Source organism: Microchirus variegatus, assembly GCF_963457635.1.
Source record: "Microchirus variegatus genome assembly, chromosome: 11".
Classification (NCBI taxonomy): Eukaryota; Metazoa; Chordata; class Actinopteri; order Pleuronectiformes; family Soleidae; genus Microchirus; species Microchirus variegatus.
The window spans coordinates 1334429-1354935 of NC_139812.1; the positions used below are offsets into that span (position 1 = coordinate 1334429).

The 20507-nt window shown below is 38.8% G+C and overlaps 1 protein-coding gene across 2 annotated transcripts in view; it reads right to left on the reverse strand.

Moving 5' to 3' along the window:
• Positions 1-19617, reverse strand: part of LOC310933763 (mitogen-activated protein kinase kinase kinase kinase 3-like) — a 40621-nt gene extending 21004 nt beyond the window's left edge. For both annotated transcript variants that reach the window (XM_083897331.1, XM_083897332.1), the window contains exons 1-12: positions 19423-19617; positions 5621-5678; positions 4982-5072; positions 4671-4735; positions 4479-4534; positions 3880-3927; positions 3506-3548; positions 3224-3296; positions 2290-2421; positions 1056-1118; positions 809-890; positions 242-358 (exon numbers count right to left, since the gene is read on the reverse strand). In XM_083897331.1, the coding sequence (XP_083753457.1) occupies positions 242-358; positions 809-890; positions 1056-1118; positions 2290-2421; positions 3224-3296; positions 3506-3548; positions 3880-3927; positions 4479-4534; positions 4671-4735; positions 4982-5072; positions 5621-5678; positions 19423-19521 (927 nt within the window). In that variant the 5' untranslated portion in view covers positions 19522-19617. The remainder of the gene's footprint in view (positions 1-241; positions 359-808; positions 891-1055; positions 1119-2289; positions 2422-3223; positions 3297-3505; positions 3549-3879; positions 3928-4478; positions 4535-4670; positions 4736-4981; positions 5073-5620; positions 5679-19422) is intronic.
• Between the last annotated feature and the right edge of the window lie 890 nt (positions 19618-20507).

Here is a 20507-nt window from a genome sequence, read left to right on the forward strand (position 1 = left end):
GTGAAAGAAGAGGAGGAAAGATGGGATAGAGGAAGGACAAAGTGCAGAAAGATGAGTCAGGTGGGGACATCTGTTGAGGTGAGTGAGGGCAAATTGTAGAGAAATTTCATGAGAGAGAAACAAATGAGATGACAGAGCAAGATCATTTGAAGAGAAGGGAAAAAATTTGAGATCAAGCTGAACGTAATTATTCCTCTGATGACATTTTCAATTTAAAAAAAAGCGAACCACAGAAGGTTACCTCAGGTTCGGGGTCGTCATCGTCAAAGTCGTTGTAGGTGCTGTGGTCAGGGTTGCTGGCTTTATCCAGCAGCTCAATTGCCAGTGTCCTGCTGAGGGGCTGAGACACAAAAGGGTGCTGGAACACAAACAGGGAAGAGACAGAGCCATTAAGAATGAAATACATGGTCTATGGATACTGTTACCTTATTTTATTTCTATTGTTCTTTTATCAAAGGTACAGAAAGAAATTTGAAATATCAAAATAATTCAAACATTTTGAAGGCTTTCAATATTCACACTAACTTTAACGAATCACAAACGCAATCATACAAATTTATAAAGCACTACATTTAATCACAAATAACTGACAATTTTAGGGCCTTTTGGTCTCGAATAGAATTACAGATTCAATTACAATAGTCGGGCCAATCTACACTATATCGGCCAATCTCATCTCATTTGCAGATGTGGGTCTACAATGTCAACTGATGCCAATGTACAGTCTTGGTGCATCACTCACGATAGTATCCTTTAAATACAGTAATATATAAAGTGCGAGCATCTAATCAGTTGATTTATTGCTTACCTGCAGCAGCTTCTCAGCTGTGGGCCTCTTCTTTGGGTTCTTAGTCAGGGACAGCTTGACAAAATGGTGGAAGTTATTTGTCCTGTTGGTCCAGCAAAGAAGAAAAAGACCAAAAAAAAAACATTTTAACAACAGAGACAAAGATTGGACAAAACATGAAAGCCTCAACAGTTAAGCTTAAAGCACATTTCAATAAATGTTTGAAAGCAGTGAACACAGAACAGTGGGTGACAAGGTGGTCTCTTACCATTTGAGTTTATCTTTCAATTTAGGAGGCTGGAAATTACTCTTGGTCATTAAGAACAGTGCCCTGAAAGGAAAGAGAGAGTTAAAGATTAGATCTCAAGACTCAAGAAAAGAGATTCATGCATCAATTCAGGGCTTAAAGTGCATGTAAAGTGATAAAAAATATATTTTGACTTTGTCACCCCAACAAACATAGAGATGGTTTTCATATCGTTACAATGTTTGAGGATTGGTTATGCTAACTTATGGCTCTGGTGTGTCACCAAGCTTTATTTTAAAATGTTACAATGTAGTAAACAGATGTGGGTACGGTTTGCTTTCACATATGCATAGTTCTAAACGAACCAAAATAGACCGCTAAGACCATCGGCACCGGAACCGGACTAACCCCCTGATTTCCACCGTTTGTTCACAAAATATTACCTGCACAAAAAGAAGTAAATGAACTAATGGCCAAGACCGCTGACCTCACTCACTCGCACTCGCTCAATCGCTCTCTCTCTCACTCTCCCTCCCTCCCTCCCTCCCGCCCTGTGCCAATAAGGCTTCACGCTCTTTGTGCATACTGGTTTAAATAAACAACAAACAAATGCTGAGCAAGAGTTTTGTGCAAGCAATGTAAGGTCCCAACTCTTGTCCCAAATATGACAGGCTTCATTCAGTGACTGAAACAAATATATTAACATTAATGAAACGTTGCCAACTCGCAAAGCAGTCAGCAGCGCTGCGGCTGCGCGAATGGGGATTTTTCCACATTCTAATATTAATTTTCACTCCACCACTGACACTTGTTAAAGAGAGATTACTTTAGGCCTGATAAAGCATGCGAGCCTTTGGTTATACAGTAGAGAGAGATATTATTTTGTTGTAGATTCATTTTAAACTGTAAAACTTAATTTTCTATTGATAGAGGAAACCTGTCACGTTTCAGATACACGTTTTGAACAGAACGACATAACGTTATTTGGCTGGATTCAGCATAGGCTAGTTTAGTTAATTAACTTATATCTTTAATTTGTTGTTGTTTTGGCCTAGTGATACTGCAAGATCCTGTTCTGCAAGACCACCCCCCCCCGCCCCCCCGCTCGACCGGCAGACCTCCCCCATGGTTTAAATAAAATCCTGGAGGAAACCCTATACAGTAAAATGATTAGGAATGGGCAAAGTGATCCCTATATCCCTGCATTATCTCAAATTCTATAGGAATTGACAAAAAGTTGCACATGATTCTGTACCTCATTGGGTGCAAGTCAAACATGGGTGGCTGTAGTTCAGCCAACTCTATTGCAGTAATTCCCACAGCCCAGATATCACACAGCTGGTTGTAGCCTCCTTTCCTCTCCACTGCAGCTACCTCAGGAGCCATCCTATAGAGGGAGAGGGAGAGAGAGAGGGGGGGAGAAAGTGTGAAGGGAGGACATTACGATAGAATCAAAAGGGGGACTAAATTGGAATAACGTGTGCTCATTCTTACTACGTAAAATCAGGTTAATAAAAATAGCTACATAAAAAGTAAATTTAGATCTTTTAACAGTATTTCCCTGCAGCAGCACACAGGGTTCTCACCGTGACCTAATATGCAAGTACTGCTTGCTGACTTCTCCATGACACAATTTCTGTGCGAATCCATCTGGGGCCAAAAAATGCTATTTACCCCTGGTTTGTTAGAGTGGAACTAGGCAGGATTTTTAACATAATTGAACAGCTTCCTAGTCCACTGTTGCGCTTGTTGAGGGGAGATAGTGGTTTGGCTCCACTCCGCCTCGGTTAGCAGAAAACCAGCCTCGAAAGGTCAGGGCCATCGACCCAGGTCATATGGACCCTGGAGGTCTCACGAGAAACTCAAATTGCTTTACCCCCTAGTGGAGAAAATTATTTAAAAATGTCAATTGGTGTTTTCTAAACCTGAAAATGACAATGCCCACAAACCACAAACCAAATGTTTTTCCATTTACTGTCATGGGGGAGCAAAGAAACCTGTGAATATTCAACCAGAGAACTTCTTTTAATTTTGATTTTTTTTAAAAACTCGTCACCTGTCAATTCATTTAGAAATCCATCAGAAAAAGTCATTCATTCACACTCAGATAGAGATTTACTTAACCTGCATTCATCTTGACATTTGACAGTTTTGCGGTAAATGACAAAGAAATAACAAGCAAAACTCACCAGTAAGGAGTTCCAATGAATGACTTCCTCTTGGCCAGAGTTGCTGTGATCTGGGCCGATACACCAAAGTCAGCTAGGGAGAGAAAAGGGAGAAGAAGGGCAAAAGGGGGAGAATACAGCAGATGAGAGAAATTGAGTAAAAAGAGACGAAGACGTCTCGAAGAGACGTTATTTCACAATGGGGGTACAGGAAAGAGTCAGAGAACAGAGAAAAGGAGACCAAGTGAATAAATGAAGCCATTCAGATTCAGTCTTTTGAAGTAAACTGCATGTTGCTCTCACCTAGTTTAACATAGCCGTTGTCTGTCAGGAGGATGTTGGCTCCCTGTCGAGAACAAACAGCAGATGCATCAAGACACAACACAAGAAATCACACTGACTAATTTGTGATCGAGCACATTTCAGATTTAACAGATTCGCCTGAGAAAGTATGTTGCAAAGTGGTTTGTTATTGATCATGAATAAATAATAATTTATCTGGATGAAAATCATAAGCCGTATCGCTATAATTAGATAAGGATTTTATTTTTGTTACAGCACTAGGATTATAGTTACCCGTGATGGATTAACACACACATTATCTTATGTAACAGTAGAAAAAAAAAGTACACACAATTTCTCGAAGCACATTCCATACAGTTTTTTCCCAAACTCACCTTGATGTCTCTGTGCATTTTGCCTTTATTGTGTAGATAGTATAAACCCTGGAAACAGAATCACACATTGACTGATGTCATACTGCAGCAGAATAAAAGGTCACAGAGATAATGAAAATAACAAAACATAATAAATTAAAATTAAAATATTGGTAATAAAAACCCCAAACAGTTTTGTTTTTTCTTAGCAGTTTGCAGAACAGATGGATCATCAGTGTCAGTAATAAAATGACTGGCTGCAGTTCACAATGCTAACACTTAACAGAGTTTCCTCTCTAATTAAATGCAGCTTTAGTGCATAAATCCATTTACGTCTCAGTATTTGTTTGTTCCTAATTTATGTCTGATCATAATAACATTTTTGTAATGGAGCACAGTTTAATCTTTAGACCATAACACATAAAATATACTTTCTTAATTTGCTCACTTAAGTTACTCATTTAATTTATAGCAAGTGGAAACTCTCACGGCTATTCATTCATTTAGTGTCTGATTAAGAAAAGATGAAGCAGTTCCTGTTAAGCAGAAGGCTATGTTCCATTTATTCTCTCCATTTATTAACCAAAATCTATATCTGCATGAGTAAAAACACAACGTACCTGTAGGGTCTCTCGTGACATGTAGGCAATCTGTGACTCTGACAAAGGCCCAGTGACTGGGGGAGTGAAGTAAAGGCATGGAAAGAGAAAATGAGAAAGGTGGACGGTATAAAGAGATGGAATGGGTTAAAAATAAAAACATAGTTTTATATACATTCAAATATTGTATGCAATTTGAGTGTGTCTTCTTACCATGGTAGATGTCCTGCAGAGAGCCTCCTCCACAGTACTCCATACTGATCCATAACGTATCTCTCCTGTGCATATACATGGACGGACACATAGACATATGACGTTGTCAATAATATATATACCTTCAGTCCTTTACACAAACAAACATCTCACACAACTAATTCCCCATCATAATCGCATTTCTCTCACATACACTAGCCCCTCTCCCTCTGACAAACACACACTTGATGTGTACGATTTCATATCCATAACATACTCTGATAAAAAGCACAATTACATACATGCATGTACATATATATGCACACACTCACCGGAGATAACTGCCAAAGTAGGCAACGATGTTGGAGTGTTTACAGTCCTTCATCATTATGATCTCCTGCTGGATGACAGCAAAGTCCTCACCTGAAGAGAAAAAAGGCAGACAGACAAACAAACAAACCGCATTATCATCGACATAATCTGGTATTGAACACTTGATAATCGTAATTTACAAGGCACATCAAAAGAGAGAAGTCTATATGCTTATGGATTTGAGTGTGTGTGTATGCTTGTGTCTGGCTAACTGATAGAGAAGCAAACTCATAAAATATATCGAAAGATGGAGAGCAGCGGAACTGGAATCAGCACATTTTTCTTTTTTAAATTTAAATCCCACATTGGATGATGCACCGAATGTGGAAACGAGCCAAGGAGAAAAAGGGAAAATCATTCATGGGGACACCAATGGCAGGGAAATGATTCATCAGTATAGGGTGAGAGAGAACAGAGACGAGGGTTGAGAAGGGGTATGAGAAAAATAGCCTATCTAAGGAAAGAGGCAAAAAGGAAAAAAGATGGAAGAGGACATCTGTGGGAAAAGGGAAGGGGAAAAAAAGGCAAAATGACTGAGAAGAAAACACTGCGGAAAAAAAGGGAGAGATAAGGAAAAAGACAGACAGATGAGAACTTACCCGGTTCCAGTTTGATGACTTTGATAGCAGCCAGCTCTCCTGTGTTTACATTACGAGCCTGGAGGATGGAGAAAGGAGACAGAAAGAGAGTGGAAACAATGTTAATGGTGCTACTTTAAGGTAGAACATTAATCTGAGTTGCACTCCTGCCATTTTTATAGGTCTAAGTGACGAAAGAAAACATTGCAGTGGAACAGGGAAACATGGGTCAGGTTTTACTACATAATAAAAGGATGTCATCAGGCCACGCATGGTTTTTGTGGCAAGTGGCAACTCGTAAATTCACCCGCTGGATTATGAACAGTGTGTTTTGTTGTTTCACCAACTATTTTTTTTTAAACCGGAGTAATCCATATTTTGGGTTAAGCTGGGAATGACTCGAGGAGTGGAGTAGAGCTGCAACTAGAGCTGCAACTAACGATTATTTTCGATGAATCGATGAATCGTTTGGTCCAGAAAATGTCAGAAAATGTTAAAAAACGTTGATCAGTGTTTATCAAACCTGGAAATGATGATGTTCTTGAATGTCTTGTTTTGTTCACAAACCAAAATGATTCAGTTTTAATGTTTTTTTTGTTATGTGGAGCAAAGAAACCAAGAAAATATTCACATTTAAGAAGCTAAAACAATCAGAAATCTTGTTTTTATAATGAAAAAAGCTTCAAACTGATTATCGATTATCAAAATAGTTGCCGACTAATTTAGTAATCGATTCATCGATTAATCGTTTCAGCTCTAGCTGCAACTAATGATTATTTTCATAATTTATTAAATATTGATCAGTGTTCGTCAAACCTGTAATTGATGATGTTCTTGAATGTGTCGTTTTGTCCACAAAGAAACCAGAATGTATTCACAAGCTAAAACAATCAGAAATCTAGTTTTAATCATGAAAAAAGCTTCAAACTGATTAATGGATTATCAAAATAGTTGACGATTAATTTAGTATATGACTAATTATCGATTAATCGAGGAATTCTTTCAGCTCTAGGGTGGAGCTTAATGAGAACATGAGCTATGTCCACATGTAGATGTGTGTTTTAAAATGATGCGGGTGCAGATTTTCTGACACTCGATTGGCTTTGTTTACAATAATTTGCAGTGTAGTAGGGATGTGAATCTTTGGGTGGCACTCGATTCGATTCGTTTCCGTTTCTTAGGGTCACGATACGATTCAAAATCGATTCTCGATTCAACCGATTCGATTCATACGATTCTCGAATCAAAAATGCATACAACGCAAAGTGTGTTAAGGCAAATTAGGGCATCAAAACCATATAGTTTGTATACGATAATGTGATAATGTTATCACACAAAGGCAAACTTAAGACAAACGTTAACATTTATTCATTCAAAACAAATAAAAACTTACTTACTGTACAAAAAATAACTTGCATAAATAAAAGCTTAGGCTAGCTGCCTTTTTCTCCCAGAAGTTACAAAAATAAACTGTACACAAATAACACAAACTTGTGTTCTGTGTGGTTTTTCAAAATATAAATTAAAAAAAAAATATATATATATATATATATATATATATTTATATATATTTTTTTTTACTTTAATTTTTTTAAGTTTATGAATCGATTCAGGCCTGGTTGCACACGTCAAGGCCAATGATATGTCAGTATATGACTGAGTGACATTGCACGAGTATGAGAAAAAAACGAGAACAAGTCGATGAGTGCGTGTTTGAGTGAAGAGAGAGACTACGGGAGGGAAAGGGGTGTTTTAATTGTATACTTGCTTGAGAGAGGAAATGGCTTCATCACCATTGACAGCCTGAGATAAATGTGTCCTGTCTATGAGGCATCTTAATGTGCACACCGGAAATACATGTTAATTTTAGGTGTAAATGCATGTGGTGAAGCACTATCTGATCACAGAAAACACATTCTAATGTCAGGTGTAAAGGGGGCCTATGTTTTTGAAACTGTTGCTCTTGCTTGTATGTTGCACAATTTACCTGAATGTGTACCAGGAATTCAATGTGTCTACACTCTCGTTTAGTTATAAGTCTTAGTTTAAAGAAAATAAGAGTTGTTTTCATGAGACATTGTGTAAAAAAAATGACAATACTGTGTATTTCCATATTAGTATTTTATAAATATTACTAAATATACAAGATATCCACCACTATAATGAGACAAAATTAAGTAATCCATGAAACAAACCAGACTTGCAGTTCCACTACTGCAGAAACACAACAGCAATGCGAACTGGAGATAACAATAACAACTCAAGGATAGCCACTTAAAAAAAACAAATGCACTGTCAAATATTACACTGAAACAAAACAGATTTTTGATTTGCTGAACAACGAGAGGAAAATCAAGTGAAGGAGCAGAGGAGGAACGACGACAAATGACGACCCACTGCAAAACAAAGCTGTGGTGAGAGTCGGGAGAAACAAAGAGACACACAGATAAAAGACGATGATAAGTGAGGGAGAGTGGAGAGCACAGACAGTTTCTTCAGTCAGCAGAGAGAATAGAGATGACTCACAGAGCTTTGTGCTTTTGCTAGTGATCACACAGCCTAACTCAACTTGACTGACTGGTTGTTGTCATTGTTGTTGTGAGTGACTGACTGAGTGAACTGTGCCATTTGGTATATAACCAAAGCATGGTTGAACTTGCTGTAGAATGTCTGATTTAAAAGTGCACACCCAACAAAAGACAGCATTGCAGATTGAGCATCATGTGCAACGGCTACAAAACTAAAGGGCTCCAAGTAAGGTTAAGGTAAAGTAGGCTTGCATCTCCAAGGAGCTTTCGCTCAGTCGCTCAGTTTGCAGGACCTCTATGTTAAGACACCTTCTAAGCAGACTTTGCTGAATCTTAAGGGGTACTATTTCAAATGGTATATGGTCTACCAACCAGAAAACGACTGAAGATGACCTTGTCACTGTTTCCAAAGGTCTCGGTTTCTGCTTGTCCAGACTATAATGCAGCCAGGGAGGTTTCAAAAAAGAACAAACCCAGCAGCTTTTTCGATGCCCTCAGTTTTAGGCCAACTTAAAATGCCAGTGTAGTGTGGGTGAGGCTTATCTGGAGCAAAGCTGATGTATTCAAAAATTATAACAGGATGAAGCCTCAGAGTCTTGCCCGAGGACATTCACTGGCTCCAGTACTAGAGGAACCAGTGACTGCGCCACAAGGTAAATTTTGCATTTGGATTGGATTGACACACAGTTTATACTTTTATGGAAATCAATTACGTGTGTTGTTTAACAGAACCCAAAAAGCCAAATATCTCCCACACATTTTACTAGTATGTTAACTAGTGTGGTTCATAAAAAGCTTCTTGAGCTCTTATCTGACAAACTGAATTAATGGCTTTGTAAATATCACAAGGAAAATGCCACAGCAAAACTGTACAATCAATCATTACCAATATTTCTGCTAAAAAAGATTCTGTGATTATACGCTGATGGGATGAATGATTTCTCAACCAGACTTAATAGAAAGATATTAATTAGTCACATTAAGAAACAAAAGACTTAATCTCTTCTAACTGTATTCATTCTAGTTGAGAACTCCTAACCTAACAATTGAAAGGTCATGCAAATGAATGACATGCCTGACAGTTACATGGCTGGATGATTAAGGTGAGGAAGCTAATGATGATGCACAGTTTAGACTTTTATGGAAATCAATCATGCGTGTACCAACAGGTAAGATTAGTTCTGAAACTTTCATTTCAACATATGATAAAGATTCAAACATATCATTTAAGTGAGATACTGTCATACATAATAATTGAACAAACAATTTCTGCCAAATTCAGGGCACAAACACAACAGTCAGGGGTCTGGAAATTGTGGAGCTCCTGTCCAGAGGCTCTTTTTGGAGTAACTGTTCGTCAAACAACTGACAACAACCCCGAAGAGACACAAAACAACAACAAAAACTCACAATACGACACAGAGTTTCATTATGACTATGAAGAGACTCAAGATAATAATGAAAAAGATTCACAACAACAAGAGACAGATGCAGAATGTGTGTACTCAAACATCCATCTGGGCTTAATGGCATAATACAAATCTGTGTAATCAAAGCTGGAGTAGACAACTTACACCAATAATGATGTTAACACTGATTGCTGTGTATAGGCGATAGAAAAACAACTTATTTTCATGATGTTTTCTCTTTCCCACTGAGACGGTGGCAGAAACAGCTCTATTTACAGCACAAAGGAGCATTATCTTGGTATCTATCCTGGTTTTTTTTTCACCAAAACACCACTTCTTAGGAAAAGTGCTTGCGTGAAACATTATCAAAAACGTTTAACACCACAATCAAGACGGTTACCAAACTGGAACCCAATGGGGATGTGCATGTTGTCTGTTGCAGCTTTAAATCAATTTCAATGGGGAACAGGAAATACACATTCTCCCTCAAAGGAGTTGTCTCTATGTGCTGTTCTGGCAGATCAGCCGTGGTTTCTACTGCACAGTAATGGAGAAACTTAGATTACATCCATCATTAACACCTCTGTTCGGCTGAGTGTGTGTGTGTGTGTGTGTGTGTGTGTGTGTGTGTGTGTCATGAAGTCAACATATGGTCAGCTCAGTGGAGCATCGGTGTGGCATTTCACTCTTTACGACCATGAAAAACAAACCGAAGCAGAAGCAGATCACCATGCTAATCATCCTACTCAACTTGCACTGGGCTGCATGTATTCAAATAATTGAATAAATGCTTGCTTTCCAGTTTGTCTTAAGTGAATTATTGTTCATTGTACAGCAGCTACAGTTAATACAGTGTGACAGCGGCAAACTCCAGGCAGGCCAGCCAAGTATGTCCAATGGTCTAACTTACATTTGGTCAGAGGTCATGTTAATATAGTGATCTTCTTAGCCAAGATAAGTCACCTCATGTCACAGGCTCATGTTCAACGCTTCACACACTTAATCCAGTGTGATGGGAATCAGCAGGGACCTCATTATATGAGCTATTATTGTACTGACTATAACTGTTGTCTTTTATGATTTAATATGTTGTTATAATTAGCTGAGGAACAGGGGATTCAGTTTGGATCCCCTTTCCAGGAAAAAATAGGGCACCGTCTCCCTCGATTTACAATAAAGGATGTATGTCATTTGCACATGCAAAACAAATAATTTTACATTTAAAACATTGCATTCCTCCCACATGCCTCCCAGAGGTTTTGCCATCTGCCTTCCATTCTTCTCAAAATGTGATGTGGCATTTACCACAACACCACCATAACAGGAAAGAACTAGTGTGAGGAATTTAGCGTAATCTAGGAATGAAGTTGCACAGTGCAACCTACTTAAATACAACAACATGGCAGAATCCATGGAAGGGAAGGCAATAAAACATAACAGTTCTTAACTTTGAAGTGACAATAAACAAATTAAAGCATGGCCAAAGCAATCAAATATAAATCAATTAAATGGTAACATTTACACTTTGCTCATCGTGTTGTTTAAAAAGCTTTTCATTCATATAATTCAGCCACCACAAGCCACACAACTCAACTTGAAACAAAAGATGCAGCATTTTAATTCACAAATACAATGCACTGGAATAGAATACATTTTCAAAATGTAACCAGACCATGTCACTTTGAAAAATTCCTAATGTTTCCATCGTAATTACAATCTTTTCTCATCGTTAAATACTCATTATCTCTTCACATTTTAAAACCCTTATCTGAACAGACGAGTTCACAAAGTAGTACAGAATGAGCAGAGCCTTCTGCTAAACGTCACTGAACTGCTCCACTGGAATAAGTCTGGGTGTTAAGGCCTGGCCTGAGGCAATAACTACAACAGTAGTTAGTTATTCTCTTCTTTTGAGGAGATTTTTCCAAGAGATATAAGGTTTTATACAAGAGACATCCAGTCACAAACATGCAACCCTGACATTTGAGATAAGAGAAGTATTGCGCCACAAGAAGCTTCTTAATTGTTTTTGGGGGGGGGGGTATTCTTCTTGCATTTCCTTTTACTACATGTGCATTTCCTACATCATAATATATGCAGTTGTGAACAGGATTCAGTGTCACATCCCCACCCACGACAACCGAGCAGAGTGGAAGTATTTGGTGGCTTGTCAAAGACAACTTCATCCCCTGCTTTAAAAAAGCGAAGAGGAGTCCATACAAAAGTGCAACGTCATGTGCTGCTAACGATGTTGTTGATACGGCAGTGCACAGAGGGGGACGTGACGTAACGGGAGATGACCGTGATCAGATAGCACTCGGATCTTTATGTGGACAAAGGAAACGCATGTTAATACCAGATGCTTATGCACCTATCTGATCACAGAAGATCATTCTAATGCCAGGTGTTAAGAGGGCCTGTCTGAAAGTGTTGCTCTTGCACGTATGCTGCACAATGGACCTGAATGTTTACCCAGTGTTCAATGTTTCTACACTGTCTTTTAGTTTAAATAAGTTGTTTTCCTGAAACAACCCGTGCCCATAGCAGCCACCCTTACTCACAATTGACAATTAGTCCCCATTTATCTCTTGATGCCCGTTGTGCAACCCCTCAGATAAGTTACTCACTGAAATCCGTCTTCTTTTAGTACTAATTTTATCATTCCCTCTTATTTCCTAGGATGGAATGATAAAGTAGTTATAATTAGTACAATAATTGTGTTTAACAGATCGGGATTCATTGGTGTTTAAATGGTGAATTAAGTGCTCCACAGCTCGTTATATCAGAAATCGCTGCTTTTGCAGCCATTATAATATACAACATTATATATAAAACACTTTCCCCCAGGTGTTTCAAAGTTTCAAATCTATGCAGTTTTAGTTTTAGTTGCTTTTATTCTCAGCTTAATGTCAAACACAATGTTTTAAATATGGAAAGGCCCACATTAAAGAAGATGAATCAGACCCTGGTGATGGACAGTAGCAGCTCCTGTAATTCACAATAAACCTGCTGAGTGAAAACTTTCCAGGTCAACAGCACCGACCTAGTGCCGTAAAAAGGCATGCGTCTGTGGGAGGGGGCCCATATAGTTCTTCACCTGTCACACCATTATTTCTTTTGTGTTGAACCACCATGCAGGTAAGAGTCATTCATACCATTCACTGACTGCACAGCAAACACTTTCCAAAACAACTAATTGCCATCTGCCATAACTTAATTACTATACACAGTACAGGAAGTGCTACCTGAAAATGCTCTGATATTTTCCTATTTACCTTCGACTCGCATAATAATAGAGTAACAGGTATTTTGTCAGTACCTCCCTGTGGCTCTATATTCACCAACAAGCATTTTGTTTAGCTCAGTCAAGGTGATCGTGCTTGTGGCTTATCAAGGCAGGTGAGGAAGAAAAGGACCCAAGCAGGGGATCAAAATCACTAAATGAAAAAAAATGTTGATTTTGATGGCAGTGTGTCCTCTTCTAGAACTTCAGCATGTGGGTATTTTTGGATTTAACGAAAAGGCAAACCAATTCTCAGCTGTCACTTCACTGTTTTTCTGAGTCAGTTTACCAGCATCGCCTGGTAAATATCACAATGCAGAATTACATGATTAAGACAATACATGTGGCTATATTTGTTGTAAACATTTTCTATTCAACTGCATAAAAGTATTCTGAATTTAAATAGGTTGTTTTCCGAGTTGACCTTCAGAATCAGAATGAATCACAAGGCATACTTCATTTAAAAATCCTTTTAAACAGTCACTCAGCAATAATGCGTGCAATTTAAGACTACTAATTGTAACAGTATTAAATGAGGTGATGGTAATGAGGTGATTTTTTTTCTGGCAAGGCCTCCGTGTTCGTGCGTGTGTGTGTGGGGCACAGCTGGGCAGCCATGGTACAGGAATGCAGGAATCCTAACTTCCTCGTTTGTGTGTGTGTGTTCATGCTCTATTGTTTCCCTCCCCTCCTTCAGAGGAAGGCAGCGGATCAGACCAGCACAACACATATGCATATCCTACACCAGATGATTCTCACGTCACATGTATAGACACCCCGTGCACAGATGGCTGTGGAGCTGCACTGAAAGCTGCTGGCCCACAATCATCCTGTTTTCCTGTTCTTCCACTTGTTTGCTCACTGAGGTCGACACATGCGGACCTCAGCCTGCATTCACAAAAGCTCTGAAGCAAAGACCCCGAGATCGGAAATTTAGTCCCCTTCCTGGCTCTCAGGTTTGTGTTTGCCAAGTACAATTAATATTCTGTGCAGAGATTTGTCTCTGTGCCACTGGTGGAGTGATGAAATCAGATGATGAAATAATAAGAAAGTATTTTATATTGAAATTACAACATGTAACCTTTAAATATTAAGGTCTGATAGTATTGCTTGACAGAGCCTGTTTTCAGATGGACATGGTTACAAGTAATCGTACATTGTCTCTGTTAACGAAGCCCAAACAGAGGCAGAATACTAACATCAACAACAACAAAAATTCACCAAAGGTTACAAACCACACTTTTAAGATATATAGTACTGCTCTCAGGCAACATGGTATGAAATTTAGTTTCTGCGTTTCTTTTGCCTTACTTTAAAGCAGCAAATACTTTCATCTTAAACGTGTCTTTAAAATGTTAAAACTGATTTCACGGCATCGCAGTGTTAGAACAGCCTTGCTTTTTCATTATGTTATTCTCTCAACCACTCTTGATTGAAAAATGTAGACTCTATTTACCAGCTGCTGGGTTTTTTCTCTTGTTGCTTCGTGTATAAAGCAAAACCCTGCTGTTTTGCGTTAAAAGTTTTCATACTAAGCAATAGTGTTGATCAATTCGTAAAAACAGCTTTAAAAATATCTTCAATTTGCCTCTAAAGTCTACATACATCACTTCTGCTATCTCCAATTTGGTGTTGATAACTTTCTTTGAACTGGTGTTGTGCCATAATAACCACTCCTACATTAAAAATACTCCTGTCATTCAAGCTGTGCGCAACAGGGTTGCTTTTGGCTGTGCTGCTTATTATGGCACAACACAAGGAGGTGGAACGAGGAAAAGTACTTCCTTACAGTCTTCTATCACTGAACCTTTATGCCAGTCTTCATGACACTTTTTAAATTCACATCCTATTTTAGAATACTGACATGGCCATTAAAAGCATTTGCTGTGTTTTACCAATGTTAACACATGACTAGGCCATTGTGGTTCACTTTATTTTGAGCCAAGGTGTGCCCAGGTATCATGAGTATACTTGAACCATGTCAAAGTTCGTTGCAGGATTATGTTTCTTGTATTGACAGGTTTCTTACAACAGTGGAGGTGAAGTTGAAGTCTACAGGACCAGGAACACCATCAGAGAAAACTCTTAGTAGGAATAGTTAAAAGGCAAATCAAAAGGTCTTTTGACTGCAACACTCCTCTCTTTAAGATTTAGCGCACACAGGAGTGAGGGTGCTGTGATCCATTTTACAGCCACACTGGCTTTCTGGCAACCTGAGCACAAAATTCAGGAGCAGGCATTCGGAAAGTAATATCTAAACAAGCCCGATGACTGTTAAAATTAATGTTATGTTGTTAAAAATTAAAATAGAATCTAATATAGATTGTAGCTATTACAGTTTCTGCAGCACCACTTGAGCAGGTTTTCAAGGCTATACATCAGAATCTGATACTGTTGTTCACTGATGCTTCTTTGAAACCGCCTATAATGACAAAGAAAAGACCACTGCTGCTTTCCTACGCCGCCCACAGAAAATTACAAATCAATACAAACAGTATATTTGCCATCAGCAGGTGACCTGGCATTTTCTAGAATGAAAGCTCGGCTCGTCTTTGTCTGATATTTCTCCTCTCCAGACGGTTTGATTTAATTTGTTTTAAAAACATCTCACAGACACACACAGGTCATATGGTTAAACACAAGCACTCTGTGTGCAGTTTACTGTTATTGTGTTACAGGCAAGCTGCGAAAGGATAGAAGCAGGTGAGATATGTTATACATATATAATGTAAGACATAAAATCACTATGATGTGTCAGAGATAAAGCAATACTGACATCACTGATTACAACCTACCACTGCCCATCCAACAAAGCACCTTGTAACACTTGGACACCAGCAGACTTTAAAAACTGAGAAGTCACTTGGTTCTGTCACCTCCTGTGAAAAGGCAAGGGGAGCTGCTTGTTGTCTCTCAATGTTGACAATGATTTGTGTTTTAAGGATTATAATCTACAGTTGGTAGGGGTTTTCAGCATTATTTATCAAAATGTAATGAAGATCAAATGATCTGAGAGAGAATGACACTTCTGCTCGTCCTCTGGATCCATTTAAAGTCTCACAATGACACTTGTTGGTTACAGGAGGCTTTGACCAATCACAGGGCTGTTAGCTCTCCACTACACCTACGCTGCATACAAGTCCCTTCCTATGCTACAAAGGAACCTAAAAAAGGGTATGAAAATAAATGCAATAAAACAAGTGTCAGTATCAGCAAAGGGATTCAGAAATGGAGAAATTGTCTCAGGTCATCTTTCGCGTATGAAACAAGTGCATCTGTTATTGTTCATTATGATAAAAGGAGCCACAGACAAAGACACACGATCCCAAAACTAATTTAATTACTTGTACATGAAACTTTTTTAAAAGCCATCTTGGCTTCTACGTAAATTTTAGTGTTATTTTCTGTCAAACAATGAACAAATATATTGCACAATTTTAATGCTCATCCTGCCAGAGAATTTCATTAGATTTGAAAGTGGGAGTTTGGCACTACTGAATGACCTAAATGCTGTTAAGGTATTTTACTCCCTGCGAAGGATACATTCCTGAGGTAATTAATAAATATTTAATCTAAGAACAGCGTACAGTTCTGTGGGCCTGAAACAAATAGCAGTAGCTCTACAAACACCCTCTTTTCCAGAGAATCAAACCTGTGATCCTGTGGCCAGGAGGCCTGTCACACCACGAGCCAATCCTCCACCGTCTGTTTTTTAACTCACACAAACTCACAGAGAGAGGCAGGCCTACAAACACAGGAGAAAACAAGCTTGCAGAGTTCACACTTTGTTTCCTGCTCAAACATTCCTGTCCAAGCCACAGATTTTCACACAGCGGTAGAACCAAATATAGGCGTCACTGAGGTTTACAAAGCATGCTGGTGCTGCAGCACATCCTTAAATCCAGAGGTTTCAGGTTTGAGCCCCCCAAGTGTCCTTCTGCAAAACTTCTGTTGTTTACTATGAACTGAAGCATCAGTTAAACACTGTATCACAGCTTGTATCAGTAAAAACATCTGGTGTAGGCAAGAAATTACAACTTCATATTTGTATTATTGTGTTTTTGTTGAATAGTATGTACAACAAACACTGTTTAAATGACCACACATGAATCAGCTATAAGCTTTCTGTCTGCAACTAAGCAAGATAGTGAACTTCAATTAGAAAATGCAAGATGGAGGGATACAAAGTGGGAAAAAAATAAATAATGACCTGGGTATGGAGAGGACTTTTGGAATTAAAGGCAGCTACAACTTAAAAGAAAACTTTAAATCTGTCTCATCTGTGAATCTTTAGGATCATTCATATTCCTGTAATTATCAAAAAGAGTCTGGAGATTAATCACACACTCATCAAGTCCAAGTTAATGAATCCACACACTGTGAAATAAGATTCCACAACACAGTCACTGCTACGCAAACGCACATGCCCAGCCAACAGCAATGTTTGACTTGCATAAACCTGACTGATATGCAGAAAGAGCTTAATGTGCCATCATCTAGATAACATGATCCAGAAAAAAAATCTATTTCAATTATTCTCTAATGATGTATTTTCCTTACTTAGAGAGGTATGTTTCTGAAGTTTGATGAATGCTTCTGTGGGCTAGGTTATGGTTTGAGAGACAAATTATTAATTGTTCTGCTAAAAAAACCGTCATAGTACCTCATATACATCTATGCTACTGAGCAGTTTGGTTGAATTCCAGTTCAACATCTGGATCTGTAGCATAAAATTTTTTTTTCTGTCCTATTGCTATCGTTCATTCATATTCTACCACTTTATCTTTCACAAGAGGGTTGCTGGAGTCAATCCCAGCTGACATAGGGCAAAAGGTGAAGTACACCCCGGACAGGTCACCAATCCATCACAAAAGACAGAGATGAACAACCATTCACTCTCACACTCACGCCAACGATCAATTTGGAGTGTATATCCACATCTGCATGTTTTTGGAGTGTGGGAGGAAGCCAGAGTACCCCAAACGAACTGGGATCTGAACCGTGACCTTGGCCAGTTCACCACTGTGTGAGCCCCTATTGCTTTCAAACTACACATTCCTTCACCAATGTTGATAAGCGTGATGCTCTCAAAGTGTAGTGGCACTAATGAAACGGGGCTGCCTTGGCAGATGTTTGCACTCTCCAAGTCTTTTTCTACTTGTTGTTTAATTGCTCAGCTCTGGTTTCTAGATCTAGTTTAACTTTTCTTTTTCCTCCATCGGATAAAATATGACATAATGATACCAACCAATACATAAAACTAAAACATTTATGGCACGTCTCTTCAATCTGCACTTTGTGTCTGAGCTGCAGTGCATTAATATACTTTAAATAAAAAGTGTATCTACTCATAAATCCTACATAATGAAACAGATTATCAAAAAAAAAATTGCATTAAAAAAATGGTTAGTGCACAGAAAAACAACAAAAAAACAAGTACACACTTGCATCAGTAAGGAGTATTTGGACGAATTATAAAATATATACTGGCCATGGGGCTCATTGTGAGAATGGCAAAAACCAGCCCGATTAATCAGAAACAACTGCCTTCCCGTTTGGATCCAACAGGGGCCCTGCTCAAGTGTGTGAGTGTGTGACCAAAAACAACTGTTATAACGCGACAATTATCACGCAGTCTACAAAGAAATTGACATTTCAGTTATTAATACGTCCTCCCAAGTCCTGCATTTTGCCAAAATGTAAATATGAATAATAGGAGGGGTCGAGATTATGGTGGTTGTTGTTGTTGTTGCTTGCTCAGCCCTTTGAGCGTTTAGCCAAACTGGATTTCCAGGCAGTGCAGCTGTCATGTCTTTCCGTCTGTCAGAGCAGTTTTAATAAACATACCAGCAGCTCCTGTATTTAACAGTATCACAGTCAAAACCGAACATTCTGCCCCTGCTTCACTTTGTGTAAGATACAAATCACTGCCTGTTGTCATGTTGTCATATGTCCCCACGACTAGGCTAAAAGCCTCGTTAGCTCCCTAATGCTATCAGGTTAACTGCGTCCGTTGTCGGACGGCTAATAGCTAAACGCCTATTAAATAGATACATATTAACAACAACTATTCAACACAGTCATTACACGCTACCAAAAGCGCATAGTTTTCATAATAACTAACACGTATGTTCGGCAAAAAGACACATAATGTAACGTTTTGCGTCCGAGTTCAGAATGGGGGCTACACTAAATGTTAGCATTAGCTGTGGCTACTTATTATTTCCTCACTGCTCGTTCATTACAACTGCGAAAAACCATGTATGTAAAGCAATTGCGGATGTCCCTAAAGGTCGGGGAGAAAAGGCCAAAACAACAACAAAAACAACAGGCACAAAAACATCAGCAAAGCACAGCCCCAGTAATGTGTGTCCGACAATGGAACGAACTGGGTGCGTGAGTAGCAGATTGCATACTGCACCAGGAAACACCAACACGAAGAAAAACACGCGTACTTTACAAAGTAGCCGGTAGTGGCGAAATCATAACTTTTCAACTGGGCTACAGGGAAACGCCATATATCAACAACGAACGTCTTAAACACCCCACCACTGTGTCCGATAATGGAACCCCGTGGCTGCTTCCCAAAACTGCAGTTTTTACCTTGTACACATCTCCGTATGTGCCGCTTCCTATCCTTTGGATCCGCTCGAAATCCTCCTGCGGGTTCCGCCGCGACAGGTCGACACTGGAGTTCATCATTTCCACTGCCGATTACGGCGCCGATCGCGCACGGTAGACGAACCCCGACAATGTACGAAATCAGATATTTTAAGAAAAACATACGGCGTCAGAAAATCCCAGCCCGACTCCACTGTAGCTCCAACATGGCTTCCAATGCACACTGAGCATGCGCAATGGACGTCTGACAGGGCGCTGGGGAGCTGTTAAGGTTAAAGACAGTACATTTGCACTTTTCGTCACAGTATAAAAGAGTGATGTAAAACTACAATAATCCACTGACATAATGCAGATATATGTACTGCAAAAAGAACAAAAATGTACAAATGTACAATTACAAACACTCTATATGCTCTCTCTCTTTCTCTATATATTTAAATATTAAGCCCATGTGGCCTCATCTAGCATTTCAATATAAAACTAGGCAAGCAGTGGCAGATGACAATAATATTGTGATTCACCTGATGTGTTCTGTTATAAGGAAAATAAAAGTCCTATTACTGAAACATTTCCAGTTGCCATGTCACTCCTTTTATAACAGAGGTAGGGAAATAGAAACATGTGCCCCCCCCCCCTGAAAATTTCTGTTTGAAATTTTGCATAATTTTTAACTGCAAGCAAGACTCTAAATTACACACTAGTTCATAGTAAATCATCATAATAAGCATTTAAGTACATTTTATTTATATAGCACCTTTCACAACTATAAAATCACAAAGTGCTTGGCAATAATAATACAATACATTAATAAAGACAACCAAAGTATTAAACATAAAACATAAACACAATCATTTAAAACCCTCATTCAACTAAAAGCTTGTTTATAAAATCAGGTCTTCAGCTGCTTTTTAAGAGGGGACACGTTACAGAGCGCGATATAAGTGGTAAAGTTTTCCATAGTCTAGGTGCTACTATCTGGAAGGAACGGTCTCCTCTAGTTTGGTACTTTGATTGGGGAACCACCAATCAAATCAATCTACAAATAATCCTAATGATAATAATACTAT